The 22,611-nt window shown below is 41.1% G+C and overlaps 2 protein-coding genes across 3 annotated transcripts in view; one reads left to right on the forward strand and one right to left on the reverse strand.

Moving 5' to 3' along the window:
- ZNF550 (zinc finger protein 550) overlaps positions 1 to 18,105 on the forward strand; it is a 33,134-nt gene extending 15,029 nt beyond the window's left edge. Inside the window, exon 6 of the mRNA XM_045532503.1 lies at positions 17,830 to 18,105. The gene's annotated coding sequence lies outside the window, so the exon portion shown is untranslated. The remainder of the gene's footprint in view (positions 1 to 17,829) is intronic.
- On the reverse strand, positions 596 to 17,904 carry ZNF549 (zinc finger protein 549). Of its 2 annotated transcripts, none has more exons than XM_045532497.1 (3): positions 17,643 to 17,904; positions 5,588 to 5,714; positions 596 to 4,454 (listed from the first exon to the last, which is right to left on the reverse strand). In XM_045532497.1, exons 1-3 carry the CDS (start codon positions 17,673 to 17,675, stop codon positions 2,722 to 2,724), a joined length of 1,893 nt encoding a protein of 630 aa, XP_045388453.1. In that variant the 5' UTR covers positions 17,676 to 17,904; the 3' UTR covers positions 596 to 2,721. The 2 variants fall into 2 exon arrangements, with proteins under 2 accessions (XP_045388453.1, XP_045388454.1); XM_045532498.1 differs by having other exon boundaries at positions 17,840 to 17,899.
- Positions 18,106 to 22,611: the final 4,506 nt, after the last annotated feature.

The raw sequence follows: 22,611 nt of genomic DNA on the forward strand, positions 1-22,611 counted from the left end.
TTGTTTTCTCTCTTGTGTTACTGTTTTATAAGAGCTGTGTATTTTAACTTTGGGGTGTTTTTACATTGGTGGGTATCAAATGTTCTGTTCCATATATGGAGCACTTTTAAGCATTTCTTATAAGGCAGGTCTAGTGGTGACAAATTCTCTTAGTGTTTGCTTATCTGGGAAAGACTTTATTTCTCCTTCATATATGAAACTAGTTTTGCAAGACACACAATTCTTGGCTGGCAGTTATTCCATTTAGGAAGATTAAAAATGGGACCCGAATCCCTTCTGCCTTGTAAGATTTCTGCTGAGAAGTCTGCTAGTAGTCTGATGGGTTTTCTTTGGAAGTTATTTGATGCTTTCATGTCACAGCTTGCAGGATTTTTCTCCTTCAGTTTGACTTTGGCCAGACTGATGACTATGTGCCTTGGTGATGTCCTATTTGTCATGAATCTTCCAGGTGTTTGATGACCTTCTTGTATCTGGATGTCTAAATTTCTAGCTATACCAGGGAAGTTTTCCCCAATTATTCCCTCAAATAGGCTCTCCACGTGTTTTGCTTTTTCCTCTCCCTTAGGGATACCTATAATTCTTATATTTGTTAATTTCATATAATCCCATATTTCTTGGAGAAATTGTTCATTCATCTTGATTCTTTTTTCTTCATTTTTGACTGGGTTAATTAGAAAGCCTTATCTTCATGCTCTGAAATTCTTTCTTCTCCTTGGTCTAGTCTGTTGTGGAAACTTTCCAGTGTATTTTAAAAGTCCCTAAATGATTCTTTCATTTCCAAAAGTTCTGTTACATTTTCTTATATTATGTATCTAGTGAATTTTCTGTCATGTCTTGAATTATGTTTTTGGTTTCTTTGTTTTGGTTTTCAACTTTCCCATCAATCCCATTGATCTTACTTGCCATCCATATTCTGAATTCCCTGACATTTCAACAATTTCCTTTTTGTTGGAGTCCATTGTTGAGAGCTATGGCAATCCTTTGGGGTTGTCAAAACTGCCTGATATTTCATGTTGCCAAGTTCTTATGTTTGTTCCTTCTTACCTGGAATCTCTCTTCTCAGCTTAAAACAAATAGCTCTGCAGTTCTTCTCTGCTGGGACTTCCGTTGCTTAGTGAAGATACGGATGGTTCCCTGGATGGCATGCTTGAGTACTGCTCCAGAAGATTGACCAGGCAAGAAAGGAACAGATGCACTCTGAGCCTGTAACATGGCCGCACTCCTCTCTCTCTCCTTTCCACTGTAGTTGTCAGTCTAAGCAGGTGCTGGGAGATATTCATATGGAGGGGTATGCTGGTCCCTAGGCCACTGCTGAAGGTTTGGGTGGAGACAGGGCTGGTACCTCTCTGTGGAGGTGGGTGGCCATGGGGGTTTGCTCTGCCCAGGCCCCTTGGTGGAAGCAGGGCTGGGCAAGGCTACTTAGGTGGCAGCAGCAGGTGCCAGGGCTGTGGGTGTTTGCACCACCCAGGTCTGATGGTGGCAGCAGCATGCAGCAACTGGGTGCCACATAGCTGTGTGGGCCTTTGCTCCACCCAGGCCTGATGGCAGTGGTGGCAGTGTGGGCACTTGCCCTGTTCAGATCCATCAGGGGTGGTACTACTCAGGAGAAGTGGCAGTGGTTGCTGGGGACCATAGTTGTTTGTTCCATCCAGGTTCCATAGCCGCTGTGGCTGGACTGGGCCACCAAGGTGGCAGCAGTGAGAGCTGACTCTGTGGGTGCTTGCTCTGCCTGTGTCCCCTGGTGATGGTGGGAATGCATGGCACCTGCCCATGGGGCATGTGAGAACTCTCAGCTTCCTTGTTCCCTCCCTGGCCCAGCCGGGTCAACGGGGAGGCAGCAGCAATGGAGCAGATTCATGAGTTCATGCAGCACTTTGTGGCTGGGACCTCAGAATGGTGACAGCCACAGCACCCTGGGATCAGAAGCCAGTGGAATCCTGCAGTGGCAGGGCCCTCCTGCAGCGTAGAAACCTTCATTGACACTAACATTGTGGAAAACAGCCAAGGCTCTTTATTTGTGACCAACTTCCCCTCATTCTGAATTCTTTCATCTGACATCATCCTGTGCCCCTGGGGGCACATAAAGTTGCAGTTCTCACAAAAGCTGTTCACCCTTCATTACTGGTAGAACACAATTCTGTTCTAAACCTAAGCCACACAGTGCACACAACCTCCAAGATTAAAGGTAGTCTAAACAATAAGGTGTTTACCAGAAACATCAGCAAATGGTAAGATATGCCATTTTCCTCTTTGGTGGAGTACAGAAAGCCCCACCATGGCATTCACATTAAAAAATGATATCCACAAAGAAGGTAAACCTCCATAGACTACCAGAACCCAAATAACTCTTCTTGGCCAAAGATAGGTCCTGTCTATGCCTTAAATAATCCAGCAGGTTAGAAGAGGACTCCCAATAGGCTCATATTATTCACAATTCCCTTCAGAATTTGGTGAGCACAAAGGTCTGCATGCATTCAGCACATCTTGAGTGACTGATGGGCACTGTGGGGATATGCCACACTGTAGTGTATGCTGCAATGCCGGGCACATAAGAAAGCACAAGTTAAGTCCAGAAAGCTTCCTAAGTACTTGGACCTCACAGTGAATCATCCAACTGTTGATCTTCAGATGTATGAGGTTCACTTTTTGTCTGACGGATGCCTTGAAAAATCTGCTCTCTGGTGTTTTGGTAAACAAGGTAATCACACATCCCATCAATGGCTAGGGCCTTTCTCTTGTGTGAACTTTCTGGTGCCTAATGAGGGAATACCTTTTGTTGAAGGCTTTCCCACATTTGCTGCACTCATATGGCTTTTCTCCAGTGTGGATTCTCTGATGCTCTACAAGTTTGTTTTTGTAGATGAAGGACTTCTCACATGCAGTGCATTTATAAGGCCTCTCTCCAGTGTGAACTTTCTGGTGTTGAATGAGGCTGGTATAGTGTTTAAAGCACTTTCCACATTCACTACACTCACAGGGCTTTTCTCCAGTGTGAACTTTCTGGTGCTCAAGCAGTCTTTTTTTGTGGCTGAAGGCTTTTCCACATTCACTGCACTCATAAAGTTGTTCTTTAATGTGGATTCTTTGGTGTTGAAAAAGCTTATCCTCAAGGTAGAAGCCTTTCCTGCATTCACTACATTCATAAGGCCTTTCCCTAGTGTGGATTTTGTGGTGCTTAAGAAGTGTTTGTTTGGAGATGAAGGCTTTCCCACATTCACTGCACTTATAAGCCCTTTCTCCAGTGTGAATTCTCTGGTGTCGCATGTAGTCAGAGGATCGAATAAATGATTTTCCACATTTGACGCACACATAAAGCTTTTCCCCAGTGTGGATCCTCTGGTGCTCAAGAAGTCTTCTTTTATGGATGAAAGCTTTCTCACATTCATTGCATTCATAAGGCCTTTCTCCAGTGTGGATTCTCTGGTGATCAAGAAGTGACTGTTTGTAAATAAAGGATTTCCCACATTCACTGCACACGTAAGTCCTTTCTCCAGTGTGAATTCTCTGGTGTCGCATGTGGTCAGATGATCGAATAAAGGATTTCCCACATTCTATGCACACGTAAGGCCTTTCTCCACTGTGGATTCTCTGCTGATGCCCAACAAATGTTTGTTTGTGGCGGAACGATTTCCCACATACACTACACGTGTAAGGCTTTTCTCCATTATGGGTTCTCTGGTGTTCAATAAGCGAGTATTTGGAACTTAAGGATTTCCCACATTCGATGCACACATAAGACTTTTCTCCAGTGTGAATTCTCTGCTGGTGCCCAACAAGCGTTTGCTTATGGAGGAATGATTTCCCACATACATTGCATACATAAGGCTTTTCTCCATTATGGGTTCTATGATGCCGAACAAGTGAGTATTTACAGTTCAAGGATTTCCCACATTCACTACGTTTATAAGCTTTTTCTCCAGTGTGAACTCTCTGATGCTCAGTGACATGAACCTTCTTGAAAACTTGCTCACGTTTGTTACACTTGTAATCCCTTTGCTGGGTGTGAAAGGTCTCCCTGCTTCTATGTGGATACTCTCCACCGTGGGTATTCTGGTGCTGTAGAAGGCCCAGGGTGACTAGGGAATCCTTCTCAATGTCTTTGCTTGCAAAAAGGTTGCCTGACACAGGGATTTTGCAGCTATTAACAAGCAAGGTCCTGTTGTCCTCCATTCTGACATGTTTATCTCCACTGTGCTGGTTCTGGTTCTGTTGTAAGTTTGAATTGAATGAAAAGTGTTTCCCACATGCCACACAAGTGTACAGTTTCTGCTCAGGAAGTGCTCCCTGGTGCTCAGCCAGGTAAAATATATCTTTCATGACCAGAATACACATCTCACAGCGATGAGCATTTGAGATGGAAGGACCTAGCTTTGGAGAACTGGCCTGTGACACTCCTTCTGTGGAAGCAGTCTGCTCAGGGGGGGCCTCCTCAGCCTCTACTCCATGCCAACAACCTGAAAGCAAAAAATTTGAGTGAAGTGTATGCAGACTTTGTTGTAAGGGAACAGTCCCTTTACAAATACCTGTATGACACAGGCAGGGATGAGTCCATGGATTTGTTTTCAGGACAAGGGGACTGGGGGCCTGGCCAATAAAAAAAATACTTACAGTACTGGGCCTCTAAAAGTAACTAAGTTAAAACTTCTCCATAAGCTGAGGAAGCATCTGTACATGCACATCTCATGATACATTAAGTGTGGGCTAATGTTGGAGACTAGTGCAGAAGGAGAGGAACTGGAGAGATGTGGGGGACAGAGAGGTAGGGAACAACCAGGGGGCAGAAGTCACAGTAGAAATGATAAGTGGGCAAAATGTCAAGTAGGCAGAGGAAAGATAGAAATGAGGTATGGCATGAGCCTTGGCACCAAGATAGTGGTGAGCACAGGACATTTGCCTGGTATGATTTGTTCTTAGTCCTGAGACCCTGCCCTCCCACTGTTCCACCTCATAAGGCCCTGGACCCTGTTAACCTCTCTTGCTATGGCTGGAGACTTTTCCACCCTGTCAGGAACACAGGGCTCTCTCCTGCCCCCAGCTCAGGTAGGGAGACTATCTGGGACCTGAAAAGTAGCAGCCCTGAAGGGAAAGCAGGCAATTGAGTAATGAAAGAACACCAGCCCTGAGTGTCCCAACCCATAAGACTCCTGGAGAAAAAATTATTACAAAAAGAACCTTGAGGAAGTGTCTTGCTGTCATAGCCTAGTGTTCCCATGTAAGTGCCTGTTAATTCAAGACAAGCAGCTCCCAAGAAATTTCTACTAAAGGCAGGGAGAGAACCTGTGACACAGGTCTGCCACAGATCTGAACAGTCACCTTAGCAAGGCAAGGCAAGGCAAAGCCAAGTGGTGTTGGTCAGGCAGGCTGCAAGCCTCTGAACCCAAACCCTTAACTAAAAATAAAAAGCTTTGGGGCAGTAGATATTGAGGCTACAAAAAGGCAAGGCCTGGTAAACATAACACATAAGTCAGGAAACCAAGGAAGGGAGCAGGACCTGCGGTCCAACTCTGGGAAAGACAGGGCGACTCCTGGAAAAAGGGGAAAAGCAGAGGCCAGCATAGGTCGATGGTGTGGTTTTGAGGACTCTTACCCACTGAGGCCAAAAGTGCAAAGTTCTCCAGCATTACGTCGTGATATAGGCACCTCTGAGCTTCATCAAGGAGCTGCCACTCCTCCTGGGAGAAGTACACCACAATCTCCTCAAAGGTCACATGGCCCTGTCATGATAGGGGCAGGTGAGTTCATGAGCAGACTCAATCTCCAGGACCCCCAGTGAATCTTCTTCCTCCCCAACTCCCTAACTCAGAGGAGATACCAGTTCCTCATGCTACTGCTACCTGACATCTCATGTCCCACTGATCATTGTCTCCAGCCACCACTGCCACATGGGGAGGGAGATAGTGCTAAGTGAGCTCTGGGCCTGGCATGTAGAATCCCACCCAGGTTCCTGCTAACCAGTTTCCCTGGAGACCCAGATCATGCCACATACACACAAACTTGTGCTTACCCCCTTGGCTTCAGCTCTTGAGCACAACGACCCTGAGTACATCCACTGACCACTCACACTCCCTCCCCACATGCACATCACTTGGGACTACAACTCCCTCCCATCTCCGGACTCTCATACCCTTAGCACCACTGCTACTTCCTGAATCTATGCTGCAGGCTTCCACACATGGCACTCTGCTTAAGGGACTCAGGCAGTACTTGCCAGGTGCAACCAGGACCCAGCACTACATCACACCTCTGTTGTACCCAAGCCAGAGGCAGTCCCAGCACTGTAATGAAGAACTCCCCATGTGGCCTGGCCCCTTGTTCTAATTTCTGCCACCCAGACCTTGTTTGAAACTCAGGGAGCCTAATCCTCCTTCTCCTTCAGTGCCACCGATGCTGTACCCACTCCAGGCACATCTTTCCTTTCCCCACCTATATGCAATCAAAACCCTGTCCGCAGCTGCTCCCACCACAGGATAAGTGACTTTCCCAATTGATCTCATTAGCTCCTAATCTGTCATCCTGTCTGAAACTCCCCAGGCCCCACCAGGAGTTATCACAAAAGTCCAAGCCAGCAGAGAGGAGATAAAGCACTAGCCCTGGCCTCAGTGTCATCTGACCTCCATTACTGCTTTGCCTCTGAATGAATCTCTTAACTCTTTTCCATTTAAAGCCTGTGCCACCAACTGGATAAACCCCCTCCCCTACCAATGCCACCCCTGCACATCATGGTCACTGCTCTCCCTCATCTTAGTGATGACCCCCACCTCTCTCCAGGTGACCATGCAAGAGACCAAGTCATTGGAGAATACCCTCATCTTTCCCTGCTGATGGCATTGCCACCATGGCCTGAAGAGTCCCCCTCAAATCTGCCGTGGTCTGTGTGTCAGCCACCAACTGGTAGGTAGTTTTCACTTGAATCCCTTCCCTGAACTCCCAGTGTCTATCTCTTGCTGTGCACTTGACACCTCCACTTAGAGGTCCCAACATGAGACTCCATGTCATAAAAACTAACTCCTGGACTTCTGGTTTCCTGTTCTGCATGTAAGGAGTTTGGAAGTTGTACTCCCTCATGACAGCAAGTAAATAGTTGAACAGACTGAAAAATGAACAACTCTTCTAGGATCCATAAGAGAGGTAAGGACACAGGACGAATTGCTACCCCCAAGATTGGAAAAAGACAAGTAAATACAAGGAGTCAAGGCTTACAGAAACAGAGACTCATGAAACCACCATGGGAACCAGTGCCAGGTTAGGAAAACCTGAACTATAATTCATAAATTGCTGGAGGCTCAGTGTGGACAATTCTGAGAACTAAAAACTCCAGGGAGCCTCAATGGCAGGGGGGACGCCCCCACAATCTTGTGATATTTTCCTCCAGGAAATTGACCAGGTCTTCATGGTAAATATCAGAAAATAATCCCCTTGTGCTTCTAGCAGAGGGGAAAATGAACCACTTAAAAATATGCCATAGCACTCTGTTCTTCTAAATAAGGCCTGCCCTCAGGCCTATTTACAGCAGTTCCTTTTACCAGGTACATCATGTCCAGCTGTCAAGAAAACATAACAAAGCATACCAAAAGGCAAAAAACATAATTTGATTAGTTATAAAAGTATACTGCAAACTACAGGGCAACTATTAAAAAAAGTATAACTGATAAGCTAAGAAAAGAGAGAAAGTGGAATACATATAATTCTCAAAACCATCAAAGAGAGAAAAAGAATGGAAGACAAAAATAGGAACAAAGAGTAAGGGCAACAAATAAAAACCAGTAACAAATATAGTAGATGCTAATCCAATTTATCAACAATCACTTGAACATCAATAGTCTAAAATGTACCAATACAAATACAGAGATGGTCAGAGTGGATCAATAAACAAGACCCAACTACATGTTGCCTACAAAAAAAAAAAAAAAACCATAAAAGCCACAAAAAATACATTAAATATAAACATACATATAGATTAGCAGTAAATGGATGAATAAAAACATACCATGGTGACATGGTAATCAAAACAAAGCAGAATATCTATGTAATTTCAGACAGAGCAAACTTCAAAGCAAGGAAAGTTATCAGAAATAAAAAAGAAAGGTATTACATAATGATAAAGAGGTCAAGTTTCCAAAAAGACATAACAATTCTTAACACATATGTGCTTAACAACAGAACATCAAACTATGTGAAGCAAAAACTGATAGAACTTTAAGGAGAAATAAATGAATCCGCTATCATAGTTGGAGAATTCAACATTCTTCTGTTATTCACAGATCCAGCAGTCAGACAATCAATTAAGGACATAGCTGAATTCAACAACATCAATCAACTACATAAAACTGACATCTTGAGACTACTCTGTTTAATAACAGCAGAGTACATGTTCTTCTCAAGCTCACACAGAATATTCACCAAGATAGATCACATTCTGGGCCTGTTTTGTAAATGTTTAAAGCTTCCTATTTTCCTGATGTCTCAAAAGTCCCATCAATATACTGTGAGTGCCGCACCCAGGTGACCAGGTACCAGTGTGATAGCAGAGGTCCCTGTCACAACCTCCCCTTCTTGCCCTCCCCTGTGACCTAATGACATTCAAGCACACTAGGAAAATTCCCTCCTTTTGCTGGTATACTCCATCCTGACCCCCAATAAACGCACCTGCCCATGGGTCCTCACTGTCTCGTTCCCTGGGAGCTCCTCTCATATGGCCCCTGCATGGCATCACGCTGTGCCTCCTTCTTCTAAGACTTATGAGTTGTAACAAATCCTTTAACTGTATATGCCTCTCAGAGTGTAATTTCAATGGCAGTGTTGGAATAATCCTTAAAGAACCCACAAAGGGCACTATGAAGCACATCTTAATAAATTTAACAGAATAGAAATTGTACAATGTCTCCTTTCAGATTATGATGGAATTAACTAGAAATCAATAACAGAAATATAGCTGGAACATCCCCAAATAGTTGGAGATTAAATAACACTTCTAAATAAGGATCAAAGAAATATTTGAGAGAAATTTCAAAATATTTTGAGCTAAATGAAAATAAAAACACATTTTATTAAAATTTGTGGGATGCAGTGAAAGCAGCATGTAGAGGGAAATACATAGCATGGACTACATATACAGTAGCCCTCCCCCTTTTTCTGCAGTTTTGCTTTCCAATTTTAGTTATCTGTGGTTAACTGTGGTCTAAAAATATTAAATGGGAAATTCCAGAAATAAACAATTCCTAAGTTTTAAATTATGTGCTGTTCTGAGTAGTGTGATAAAATCTCACACTGTCCCGTACAAGATGTGAACCATCCCTTTGTCCAGCATATCTATATGGTATACACTACATGCCTGTCAGTCACTTAGTAGCCATCTTGGTTATCAGATTGACTGTCTCAATATTCCAGTGCTTGTGTTCAAGTAATTCCTATTTTACTTAACAATAGCCCTAAAGCACAAGTGCATTGATCCTGACAATTCAGACATGCCAAAGAGAAGCTGTAAAGTGCTTCAAGTGAAAAGGTGAAAGTATTTGATTTAATAAGCAAAGAAAAACATCATATGTTGAGTTGGCCAAGATCTATGGAAAGAACAAATCTTTTATCTGTGAAATTGTGAAAAAGGAAAAAGAAATTTTTGTTAATTTTGCTGTTGCAACTTTAACTGCAGAAGTTTTGACCATAGTGCTTGATAAGTGTTTATGTAGGGTTGGTATTACCTACAGTTTCTTGCAATGTGTCTCCTGTAGATGAGGGGGTTACTACTGTATTAGAAAGGAGAAATGATCTAAAATCAATCTAAACTTGAAAAAACCAGAAGGCTGAGGTAGGAAGATCACTGGAGTCCAGAAATTTAAGAAAAGCCTGGGCAACATACAAGACCCTGTCTCTACAAAAAAATTTAAAAATTAGCTGGGCATGATGGTGTGTGCTCTTAGTCCCAGCTACCTGGGAGGCTGAGCCAGGGGGATCACTTGAGCCCAGGAGTTCAAGGCTGCAGTAAGCTATGATCATGCCACAGCACTCCAGCCTGGGTGACAGAATGAGACCCTGCCAGTCAATCAATCAATATTTATAAATAAAAACTAGAGCAGAAGTCAATGAGATTGAAAACAGGAAATCAATGAAATTAAAAGTTGGTTCTTTGAAAAGAACAATAAAATTGATAAGCCTCCATCTAGCCAAGCTAACTAAGAATAAAAGAGAGAGGACAGATTACTAATATCAGAAATGAAAGAGAAGACATCACTACAGATCCATGCACACTACAAGGATAATAAAGACACAACTGTCAAAATTTACACAAGATGAAACAGAAATTATACCAATTCTCTACAGTCTCATTCAGAAGATAGAAGCAGAGGAAATACTTCCCAATTTATTCTATCTGGCTAGCATTATCCTAATATCAAAACCAGAAAAAGATATTACACAAAGGAAAACTACGGACCACTCTCTCTCATAAACATATATGAAAAAATCCTCAACAAATTATTAGCAAATAAAATCTGACAATGTACAAAAAAAAATTATATACCACAAGCAAGTTGGATTTATCCCAGGTATGCAAGGCTGGTTCAGTATTTTAAGATCAATAAATGTAATCCATTATATCAACAGGCTAAAGAAGAAAAACACACGATCATGTCAGTTAATCCATAATAAGTATTTGACAAAACCCAATACTCATTAATGATCAAAAACCTCAGTAAACTAGGAATGGGGGGAACATCGTCAACCTGATAAGACTATCTATTAATAATACAAAAAACCTACAGACAATATCCTTAATGGAGAAAAACTCAAAGTTATCCCACTAAGATCAGGTATAAGGCAAAAATGTACCTTCTCACCACTGGTTTTCAACATCACAATGGAAATCCTAGCTAATGCAATAAGACAAGCAAAGAAAATAAAAGGCATATAGACTGGGATGGAAATAATAAAACTGTCTTTATTCACAAATGCCATGATTATGTAGAAAATCTGAAAGACCTGACCAAAAACTCCTGGAACTAATAAGCTATAACAGCAAGGTTGTAGGATAAAAAGTTAATATACAAAAGTCAATCACTTTCTTATATATCAGCAATGAACAAGTGGAATTTGAAATTAAAACACCATGTACCATTTGCATTAGTATCCCTAAAATGAAACACATAGGTATTAATCTAATAAAGTATGTACAAGATCTCTCTTACGGAGAGTATAAATCTCTGATGAAATTAAAAAACAAACAAACAAAACCTAAATAATTGAAGAGATATTCTATATTCCTGGGAAGGAACACTCAATATTGTCAAAATGTCAGTTCCTTCCAATTTGAACTACAGAGTCAATGCAATCCCGATCAGGCCCACAGCAAGTTATTTTATGGATATGGACAAACTGATTTTAAAATTTATACAGAGAGGCAAAAGACCTGGAATAGCCAACACAATACTAAAGGTAGAACAACAAAGTTGTAGGACTGACACTACCCAACTTCAAGACTTACTACAAAGATAAAATAATAAAGGCAGTGAGGGATTGGTAGAAGAATGAACAGATAGATCACTGAAACAGAATAGAGAGCACATAAGTAGACTCACATAAATGTAGTCCACTGATCTTTGACAAAGGAGTAAAGGCAATACAATGGATCAAAGGCAGCCTTTTCAATAAATGGTGCTGGAATGACTAGACACTCGCATGCAAAAACAAAACAAAACAACAAGAATCTAGAACAAAACTTTATATCCCTCACATAAATTAACTGAAAATGGATCACAGACCTAAATGTCAAATGCAAAACTACAGAACTACAAGATAGCACAGAAGAAAATTTAGATAAACTTGGGTTTGGTGATGACTTTTAACATATAACGTCAAAACCATGATCCATGAAAGAAATAATGAAGTTGGACTTCACTAAAATTAAAAACATCTTCTCTGTGAAAGATACTGTCAAGAGAAGGAAAAAGTAAGCCACAGACCAGGAGGAAAAAATTGTAAAAGACCTTTCTGTTAAAGGACTGTTGTCCAAAGCTACAAAGAACTCTTAAAACTTCACAATAAGGAAACAACTAACATGACTCAAAAATGAGCCAAAGACATGAACTTTACTAAAAATACACAGGTGGGAAAAAAGAATACAAAAAAAGATGCTCCATATCATATACCATCAGGGAAATATAAATTAAAACAACTAGATATCTCTACACACCCATTCACTGCTGGTGTAAGTGCCAAATGGTACAACCACTTTGGAAGACAGTTTGCTAGCGTCTCATAAAACTAAGCACTCCCTTACCATAAGATCCAGCAATGGTGCTTTTTGGTAATTACCAAAAGGAGTTAAAAATTTGTGTCCACACAAAAACCTAGACATGGATGTTTATAGCAGCTATATTCATACTGCAAAAACTTAGAAGCAACCAAGATGTCCTTTAGTAGGTAAATGGATACAAGATGGTACATCCAGACAGTGAAACATTATTTAGTGCTAAAAAGAATGAGCTATCAAGCCATAAAAAAGACACGAAGGAACCTTAAATGTAAACTATTAAGTGAAAGAAGCCAATCTGGAAAGGCTGAATATTGTATGATTCCAACTATTAACATATGACATTCCGGAAAAGGCAAAACTATGGAGACAGTAAAAAGATCAATAGTTGCCAGGGGTTCGGGGTAAGAGGTGGGAAGGATAAACAGGTGGAGTGCAGAGGATTTTCGGGGCAACAGAAATACTCTGTGGGATACTATAATGATGGATGCATGTCATTATACATTTGCCCAACCCATATAATGCACAACATCGAGGGTGAAGCTTAAGGTAAACTATGGACTTTGGATGATAAAAATGTGCCAATGTGGGCTTGTAGGGTCCCCCAGGTCCCCCCACTTTCTTTCTGCATCCTGACCAAAAATCACAGAGTACCTTGACCACTCTGGAGGTTTAGGGTAATTCCTTGTGGCAGTTCCCCTATGCCATTTTTGGGGTGACTCCAGCCACAGATTTGGTGGGACAAAACAAAGTTCATCAATTATAATAAATGCACTACACTCCGGTGATGTTAATAATAAGGAAGAGTATGCATGTGTTGGGTCAGGGGCATCTGAGGAATCTGTATTTTCCTCCCAATTTTACTGTTAACCTAAAACTGTTTTTAAAAAAATAATCTAATAAAAAATTAAAAGTAAAAAGAGAAATCTCACTCCTACAGTACTTCTGTTAAATACTCCTAAACTAACCATTCATTTTCCACCTCCATAGATGTCACTTCCGCACTTCCATCTGCTAAGGCCAAAGATCTTGAGGTCATCCCCGACTTCTCTCTCTCACCATGCCCAACAGAAAATTGTCCCTATTTACTAAACAAATTGAGAAATAACCTCCTCTCCCAACTTCACAGCTACTGCTCTGATCCAGCTACCATCAACACTCACCTGGAATGTCAGAGTAGTCTCCATGCTCACCCCACTATCTGTTACCCACTTTGCCAACAGAGGAGCTTGTTCAGACCTTAGTCATATCACTTCCCTCCTCTGCTCCAAACCCTCCATGCCTCCCACCACCCTCAGTAGAGGCCTTTGATCCTCAACGTGCCCCTCAGGATGGACTCCTATACTTTCTTCTCTGTTCTCAGCAGACACAATGGAGACTTGCAGTTTTTTAAACATGCCCATGTTATTCTTACTTCCAAGCATTTGGACATGCTGGTTCCTATGCCCAGGAAACCTTTCATCATTTTATCCTATTCATTCATTCCCCTGTTTTGTCCCAGAAAACGGTGACTTCAGGCTGACATATAGCCTCACATCCACAGTCCTCAGCACTACCCCATGCCATTGTGTCACACTGGACAAAGACCTAACCTGAGACTATCTTCATCTGTAAAGTGGAAACACTTATGGTAGCCACCTCATAGTGCTATTGTAGGCATCAAACTCATTAGTGCACATCCAATACAAAGACTTAGCTATTATTGACCACAGGATTAAAATTTCTATAAATGTTTTTGCAAATTTGGGTATCTCTTACCTGTCTTTTAAGGCTTTATATGAATATGGTATTTCATTAAATAATTAGAGGTTTCTGTGATTCTCTTTTTTTTTGAGACAGAGTCTCGCTGTGTTGCCCGGGCTAGAGTGAGTGCCGTGGCGTCAGCCTAGCTCACAGCAACCTCAAACTCCTGGGCTTAAGCGATCCTACTGCCTCAGCCTCACGAGTAGCTGGGACTACAGGCATGCGCCACCATGCCCGGCTAATTTTTTTATATATATATATATTTTAGTTGGCCAGATTAATTTCTTTCTATTTTTAGTAGAGACGGGGTCTCGCTCTTCCTCAGGCTGGTCTCGAACTCCTGACCTCGAGCAGTCCACCCGCCTCGGCCTCCCAGAGTGCTAGGATTACAGGCGTGAGTCACCGCGCCCGGCCTGTGATTCTCTTTCTGACACCAAAGTATGTAGTGTCTTTCCCAACACCAATTGTCTGATTCTCTGATAACTGGGTGTCCCACAATTCAATTCTATTCTGGTACTAACTACCTGGAGTCACCATCTGAACCATAAGGTGTAAAAGCTTAGCCATACAAAACTGCCCTTACTTCAGATGCCAACATGCAGTCCACTGTAATTCTGTCCAACTTGGGTACAAATTTTGGGGTTGCTATGACCTTAGGTTCCATAATTCACTAGAACCACTCACAGAACTCAGGAAAATATTTTCTGTTTACTGGTTTATTATAAAGGATACAACTCAGGAACTGCCAAATGTTAAGAGATGTGTATGGCAAGGTACTCGGAGAAGGGGTGTGGTAAGGTGCTTCCATACCCTCTGTGGATAGATCACCCTTCCAGCAATTGCAAGTGTTCACAACTTGCAAACTTCCTGAATCTCCCTGTTCAAGAGTTTATCTAACCTAATCTCTAGTTCCTTTCTTTTCCCTGGAGGCTGAAAGTTCAAATTCTATAATCACTTGGTGTGTCTGATAAACAGCTCCACTTGGAGCCTATATAGAGACCCCACTCTAATTCTTCTCACCCTAAGCCATCTCATAACACTCAAGTACAGTAGTCTCCCTTATCTGTGGTTTCACTATCTGCAGTTTCAGTTTCCCACAGTCAACTGAAGATGCTCAGGAAATTTCACCCCAAAATGTGTCTCTCCTTGGTATAAAGGATACTTTGAATTAAAAGCCCTTCAAGATCAATAGGCATTGGAAGGGACTTCCCCTTTATCTGGATAAACTGGACTGACCCATCAAAAAGGACAATTGACTTTCCTTCCCCTCCCCGTTATCTCAATATATTGAACGAAAAAATGATTAAGAATGCAACCAGACCTGGCCCAAATCATTTTAAATATAATACCTGTCTTTCAGGTTAATTGCAAAAAGAATCATTCCCAAGTCAATCTGTTTCTCCCATGCATTCATTCTCCCTAGCAACCATTTATTGCCCCTAAACAGAATTACCTATATATATTTCTCATCCCTCCCTCCCCCCTAAAAGGGTGGTATAAAAATATCTGGATTTCACAGGAATACTAGGTAATTATCTGTGAATCTCCCTGTAAGCATGGTAAATAAACCTCTTCCTCTCATTAATCTGCCTTAATTGTGAGTTGATCTCTCAGCAAACTTTTGGGGGGTGGGGGGAGGGGAAGTTTCCCCTCACCCCCGCACAACCTTGGTTGAGAAACATTAAATGAAGAATACCAGAAATAAACAATTCATAAGTTTTAAACTGTGCAGCATTTTAAGAAGTGTGAAGAAATCTTGTGCCAACCAGCTCCATTTCTTCTTCATCGTCATAAGAGTGAGGATAATACAATAAGGTATTCTGAGCATTCACATAATTTTTATTACAGTATATTGTTATAATTTTTCTGTTATTAGTTATTGTTCTTAATATGTTACTGTGCCTAATTTATAAAGTGAACTTTATCATAAGTATGCATGTATAAGAAAAAACAATATATACAGGGTTCTGTACTATCCAGTTTCAGGCATCCATTGCAGGTCTTAGAACATATCCCCTTGAGGAAAAGAGGGGATATGTTCTGAGAAATGCATCATTAGGCAATTTCATCATTGTGCCTGAATCATAGTGTGTATTTACACAAACCTAGACAGGACAGCCTACCATACACTTAGGGTATATGCCCATTGCTTCTAGGCTACAAACCTGTGCAGCATGTTACTGTACTAAATACTGTAGGCAATTGAAACATAACGTTAAATATCTGTGTATCCAAACATAGAAAAGGTAGAATAAAAATAGGGTATTATAATCTCATGGGACCACCATAGTATATGCAGTTGATGTTGTGTGGTACATGACTATATTATCAAAAAGGGGCTTGTAATGAATAACAAAAGACACTTTTCCCTGAGAAAATTACAAAGGTTTTAGGAATTCTTTGCCGGGAATGCATGATGAAAACCAAATACATATATTTTTATTAGAGCACAGAGGCATACCGTCATTTCAACCAATTACTAATTGATAAGATAAAATTATTTGTTAAATATATACAGTTTAAACTTGTATTTTCCTGGGAGAGCAGAGGCACCTCTGCCCTTTTTGGGCCTGGGCTGCTCCACCAGTCTGGCTGACCTTTTTCTGGCTTCACAGGGAGTGAACAGTCTACTGAGTCTTCAGAATGGTGAATCTACATAGCCTTCCATCCTCAGATCCATCCTATGTAGCGGTCCTTATTCCTTACACAGAAAAAATCCCTGGAATCCCCAGGCCCCCCCCCTCCAATTTCAGTACTGCCTTCCTTCATCTGCGGGCTCATCTCAAAATAAAACCTTAAACCCCTCTAAACTTGAGGCCCAGGCTTGGCTTGAGTCTAGGCCCCAGTCTGTCACCATTTGTACCTCACTGAGCTAGTCTCATCCCCTCAATTCCCTACTATTTCCAGTGCCCATGTAACAGCTGCACTGTGGGACATTTTTGTGACAATGTCCAAATTTCAACTCCTAATCACTCCCTGCAATCTGCTCCTTCACCAGATTCCCTTCTCAACTCTTCCAGATGTTCAAGTAAAAGAACTTGGGATCATACTTCATTCCTACTTTTGCTCAAAGGCACAAATGATACAGCAAAAATTCCTGCTGGCTTTACCTTTAAGATCTATCAAGATTATTTTTACTATCATTATTATTATATTATTTATGTCCCACCCGCCACAATCTGGTCCAGAATTCACCATAATTCTCTTGGATTCTATTGGAGTAGCCTCCTCACCGGTCTCCTTGCGTCCTCCCTCATCATCCCCTCACCCAGTCAGTTCTCCCCTGGGCAGCCTTTGAAATATTTTAAAAACCCTCACTCAGATCACGTTATGTTCTCCTTTTGTTCACAACCCTCCATGGCTCCCAAAAGACGCAGACTGAAGGCCCTGCTGATCAGGCTGTCATGGCAGGCATGATCTCACATTCTCTGCGAACAGTAGAACCTCAGGTTTCCCGGATGGTCCGGGCTCAGGAGCACTCCCAAAGCTTCGCACTAGCAGGCCCACTGTCTGCAACTTCTGCCCCTTCAGCACACTGGCAGTCAGACCAGGAACCCCACCCACGAGCGCCTCACCGTTCTGTAGATAGGCGCCTGAACAGGCCTCATTCGGGGCTTTAGGATTGACGGGAAGGTCCGGGGAACGCAACACCAACCTGTGGGGGCTTCATCAGCTCGGCCGCCGCCATAGCAGCCCGTGGGCGGATCGCGACCCGGAGGCGCGCGGAACGAGGTCGGAGATCCGGGAGGAGCGTCCGGGGCAGATCGCCCAGGTGACGCTCAGACCGAACCTCAGCCGCGCTCCTCTGCAGTGGGGGCAACACCTCCTCTCGCCCTTTCCAGCTCCAGTTACCTGGGCCCGAGCCACAGACGCGGAGCCTCCGGTTCAGCGGACGCAATCAACTGCCAAAATGACCACCACAGGAAGACACCAGGAGCCCCGCCCCGGCGTAGCGCGCATTCCCGGAAACGCTCCTCTTTTGGGCCTTCACTGGACAAAGGCGGCAGGACGTTCGGTGCACAGTATTCTGGGTAATGTAGTTCTCACCACAGCACAGGCATATAAGTGCATATAAACCAGAAAACGTGGCAGGTGTCTCTATGGTAGAAATGCTTGTAACTGCCAAAGACATGAAAAATAAACGAAAACCTTCAAAGGAAGAATGTAGAAATGCATTTCATTTATACATTCATAGCATACAATACTATACAAAGCTGAAAATGGATAACGATAAACAGGTAGAAGATGCAAAATCACAAACATTATATTGGGCAAATAAAGTAAGGCACATAATAATCCTTATTGTATGGTTACATTTGTACAAGATTTCCAAGCAGACAAAACTATGCTAGATAAATACATGTCCACCACATAGGTATTAAAACTATCAAGAAAAACAAGGATATGCTTACTTGGACTATCAGAAAATTGCTTAAATTCTGTGGTTTGGGTAGTTGCATTGGAAGAATGCACATAAACCTCCTGGGGTGCTATGAATGTTCCACGTCTTCACCTGGGCAACAGTAATATAGTTATAACTTTAGAAATAGTTTTTAAACTGGCCATGTATGTTTTGAGCTGTTTTCTGTATGCATATTATATTTCAAAAGTATGGAAGTCCAACATTATCAGGGTAGATAAATATAAACATGCGACATATTAAGTGAACACAGAAAACAAAATATATAGATTTTAATGTAGAATAAGAAAATCTGATTTGTGTTATGAAAATAAGAAAAAGAAAAATCATATGTTATATATGAAGTGAAGAATAAATAATGCCAAATATGACAAAAAGTACAAGACTTTTTTAGTTATAATTTAACACTTTATTATAATTATAATAATTTAAAGACTAAAACATGTCAGAATGGAAAAATAAAATAAATCCATTGCCTATTTAAGCAAAACTTTGCAAAAATAATTTTGAAAACTATAGCCATATATATCTTTTTTTAAATGATATCATATTACTAATTTAGAAATGGAAATCATGTCAATATGTCACAGAACAATAGAGGTCTATTATAAACTGAGAGTGATAAAGCAAGAAGTACTGTGAGAAAACATTCACTTAAAATATACATTATTATAAAAATTATTCAAAGAAAAAAAAGAATTGTGGTAAATTATTAAAATTTAGATTTTGCACATCTTCTCAAAAATTGGTAAACCAGACAAAAATCAGCAGAAATATAGATGACAATAATAAAATCTTCAGAAAATACATTTACATCTTATTCTTACACTGTTGAAAATTTATAAAACCTACATTCACTATACCAAAAATGAATTGACAGTGAAGTTTTCCAAATTGTCTGTGGCTATGTGAACTTGGAACACATTTTGAGAATGGGATTCCATGAGAGAATAAGGTCTAAAAAATGGTTCAAGTCAACATTGTTTTAATTATCCCAAGGAGGGTATATAGCTAGTTCCAGTCTGGAGGAATAGAGGACAAACTAATTCACTGCCAACAATGGATGCCTCAGGACATCTGTGCTTCTTCACTTTTTTATCAAATTCAGTTTACAGAGGGTACAGAGTGGAAATGATGCAGGACATAGATACGTCAGTTTTCTTTCCTGAATGCTTTCTTGCTAGCTCATGAAAGTTTTCAGGGCTTGGGCTGAAAAACTACAAGTATAATAATGATAAGAAGCCATATTTCTAGTGTTTGGAAAAAGATCTTCTGTGTTAGGACAAGTTACATCAGAGAAATTTTGATTTACATCAGAGAAATTCCCCAATAAAATATTAGCAAACCAAACTCAACAGCACATTAAAAGAACTTGGTAAGAACTTCCTGGAGGAAAGATGTCTCCAGTGTGCCTGCTCACCTCAAAAAATCTAGAGAAAAAAGCATATAAGGTGGCTGGGTTAGCTACTGCATGACATTTACTGTATTTTGTGGCTTAGGGAAGACTGAATTTAGTGGAATTATTCCTGGTATTGGAGAAGCTTTTCTCTGAGCATTTTCCCTTAGAACAGATTGTTCAAAGGTGATAGTGAGATCATCACAGTGTATGGTCTACAGTTAAGATTCTCACAGTCTGGGTGGGTTAGAATCATCTGATGAACTGGGCAATTTCCCAGGTGATGTGAATATACATAAAAATTGGGAATTGGTGGCCTAAATATGCACTATGTAAGATGTGATACTTAGGGATATAGGTAAATATTATTTTTCTTGGTGAAAGGCTGTGGAATGTACTTACTCTTTAACACCTTCATGGTTTCTTCAGTGATGTATGTACTGGTTGTTTGTGTTCATTGGGTTATTTTCTTCTTGGGAGAGTGCAATGTTGAAGTTCCACTTTTAGGACACAGGTTGCCAGAAATCATGTTTCCCACATAAGTTATGAATTGACTAATTTATGTTTGAAAACTTTTAATTGTATTCAATCCAGCTGCACCTTGGGTTAAATCATCATCCTAAAATGAGGCAGGATTTCACCAATATAATAAAGACAAGTGACTACACTGCAGGCTGGGTAGTGGGTGTTAATCCGTACTGCGCAGTCCTGTTCCCTGGAAAGAAGCCCAGTCTTAGAATACAGTATAGTGTTAATAAATTACTGTCTCATCGTCATCACAGATCTGGCAGTTCTGTTCCTTTATGACATGTGTAAGGGTCTCTCTCAAGGGTAACATGGATTAAGTGTCAGGAAGTAGAGGGCCCTTAGAAACCCAGGTAAAGTGAAAGGAACCACTTCCCATGAGGAACCACTCAGAGTGACCCACTCCAGCAGTAAATAGATCGAGGCCAAAGCCTAAATCTGACTGCTGAGCTGAAAAGTGAGCTCAGGAGACCCCATGCTGGGGGCTAACTGTTGGGTCAGGAGTAGATGAAGGTTTAATGGCTGGGTTTATGATCTCTTGGGGAGTCGTGGCACAGAAAAAGGGGGAAGTGCCTTGGGACCCAAAAGAGGATGGCAGATCTGCCAGGACGGATTATATGGTTAGCAGCCCAGTGTCCTGGTCAGTTTCTGGATACTCGCCATGGTGGTAAACACCAGGCATCCGAGCAGGGTTCTGAAGATCCAGCTGATCAGGACTTTCAAGGGCTGGTGCTCTGAGACTGAATGGGCGACAAGTTCTAACTTTAGGTGCAAGGGGGACTCATCCTCTCATGCTACTTTAGAGTATAGAAGTGCTAGGCCCACATAGGCTGAATGGACAGGGTCCTGGTGTCCTGTAGGTCTGTGGGGCAGGAAATAAATGTCTTATGTACCTCCACTCCCCAGTGTGTTGGCAAGGTGGAGGGCTGAGCAGGCTGTTCCCTGCTGAACACAGAGATGTAGCATGGTATTCCTAGCTCTGCCTCCAAAAGTCCTTGGCTTCTCAACACCCTGCCCATCCAGTTTGTCTCCTGCTGGTCCCTGCAGCCCATCTGGTAGCATTTCTGCCTGTGCTAGTGGTGCCTCCTGGCTCAACTGTCTGAGCTTACCTGATGGGACCTCCTACACCCTGCCTGGGCCAGGAGCAATCCTACTTGCTGCCCTGGCCTCTGATCTGGGGCAAAAGCAGTTCAAGAGGAATGATACTCTTCAACAAATGTGCTGGAACAATTGGACATTTACAGGCAAAAAAATAAAAAATGAACATCAAGATAAACCTCACACCTTATGCAAAAATTAACTCAAAATCAAATTCTTAAATAGAAAACATACAATTATGAAATTTTATTTAAAAAGACAAACAGAAGACCATCTTTGGAACCAACAACTATATTACAAAAGAAGATCTCAAATAAACGACATGTCAAGGAAATAGAAAAAGAAGAACAAAATAAGCCCAAAGTTCACAGAAGGACGGAAATAATAAAAACTAGAGCAGAAAGAAATGAAATACAGATTAGAAAAACTAGACAAAACTAAGAGTTATCTTCTGCAAAGATGAACAAAACAGACAAATTCTAGCTAGAATTTACCAAGAAAAGAGAGAGAAGACTCAAATAAATACAATTAGAAATAAAAGAGGAGATATTATACTGGATGGCACAAAAATAAAAAGATCATAAGGAACTATTATGAACTATACATCAACAAATTAGACAATATAGAAGAAAAGGATAAGTTCCTAGAAACATTCCTAGCAACCTACCAAGACTGAATCAGGAAGAAATAAATAGACAGCTTGAATAGAGCAGATGAGGAGATTGAAACAATAATAAAAAATCTTCCGACTAAGAAAACCCCAGGATCATATGGTTTCATGGGTGAATTCCACCAAACACTTCAAGAACCTATACTACCACTCCTTCCTAAACTCTTCCAAATATAGAAGAGAGGACACTTCCAAACTCATTTTATAAGGTAAGCATCACCCTGATACCAAAGCCATATAAAAACACCACAGGAACAACAATAAAAAATCACTACAGGTCAATATACTTAATGACTGTGGATGACAAAATCCCCAATAAAATATTAGCAAACCAAACTCAATAACACATTAAAACAATCGTACACCATGACTAAGTGGGATTTATCCCTAAGATGAAGATTGACTCAATGTACACAAATCAATGTGATATACCACATTAACAGAACAAAGGATAAAAACCGTATGATTTTCTCAATATATGCAGAAAATGCATTAGAAAAAACTCAGTATCTTTT

This window comes from Lemur catta, chromosome 19 (assembly GCF_020740605.2).
Source record: "Lemur catta isolate mLemCat1 chromosome 19, mLemCat1.pri, whole genome shotgun sequence".
NCBI lineage: Eukaryota > Metazoa > Chordata > Mammalia > Primates > Lemuridae > Lemur > Lemur catta.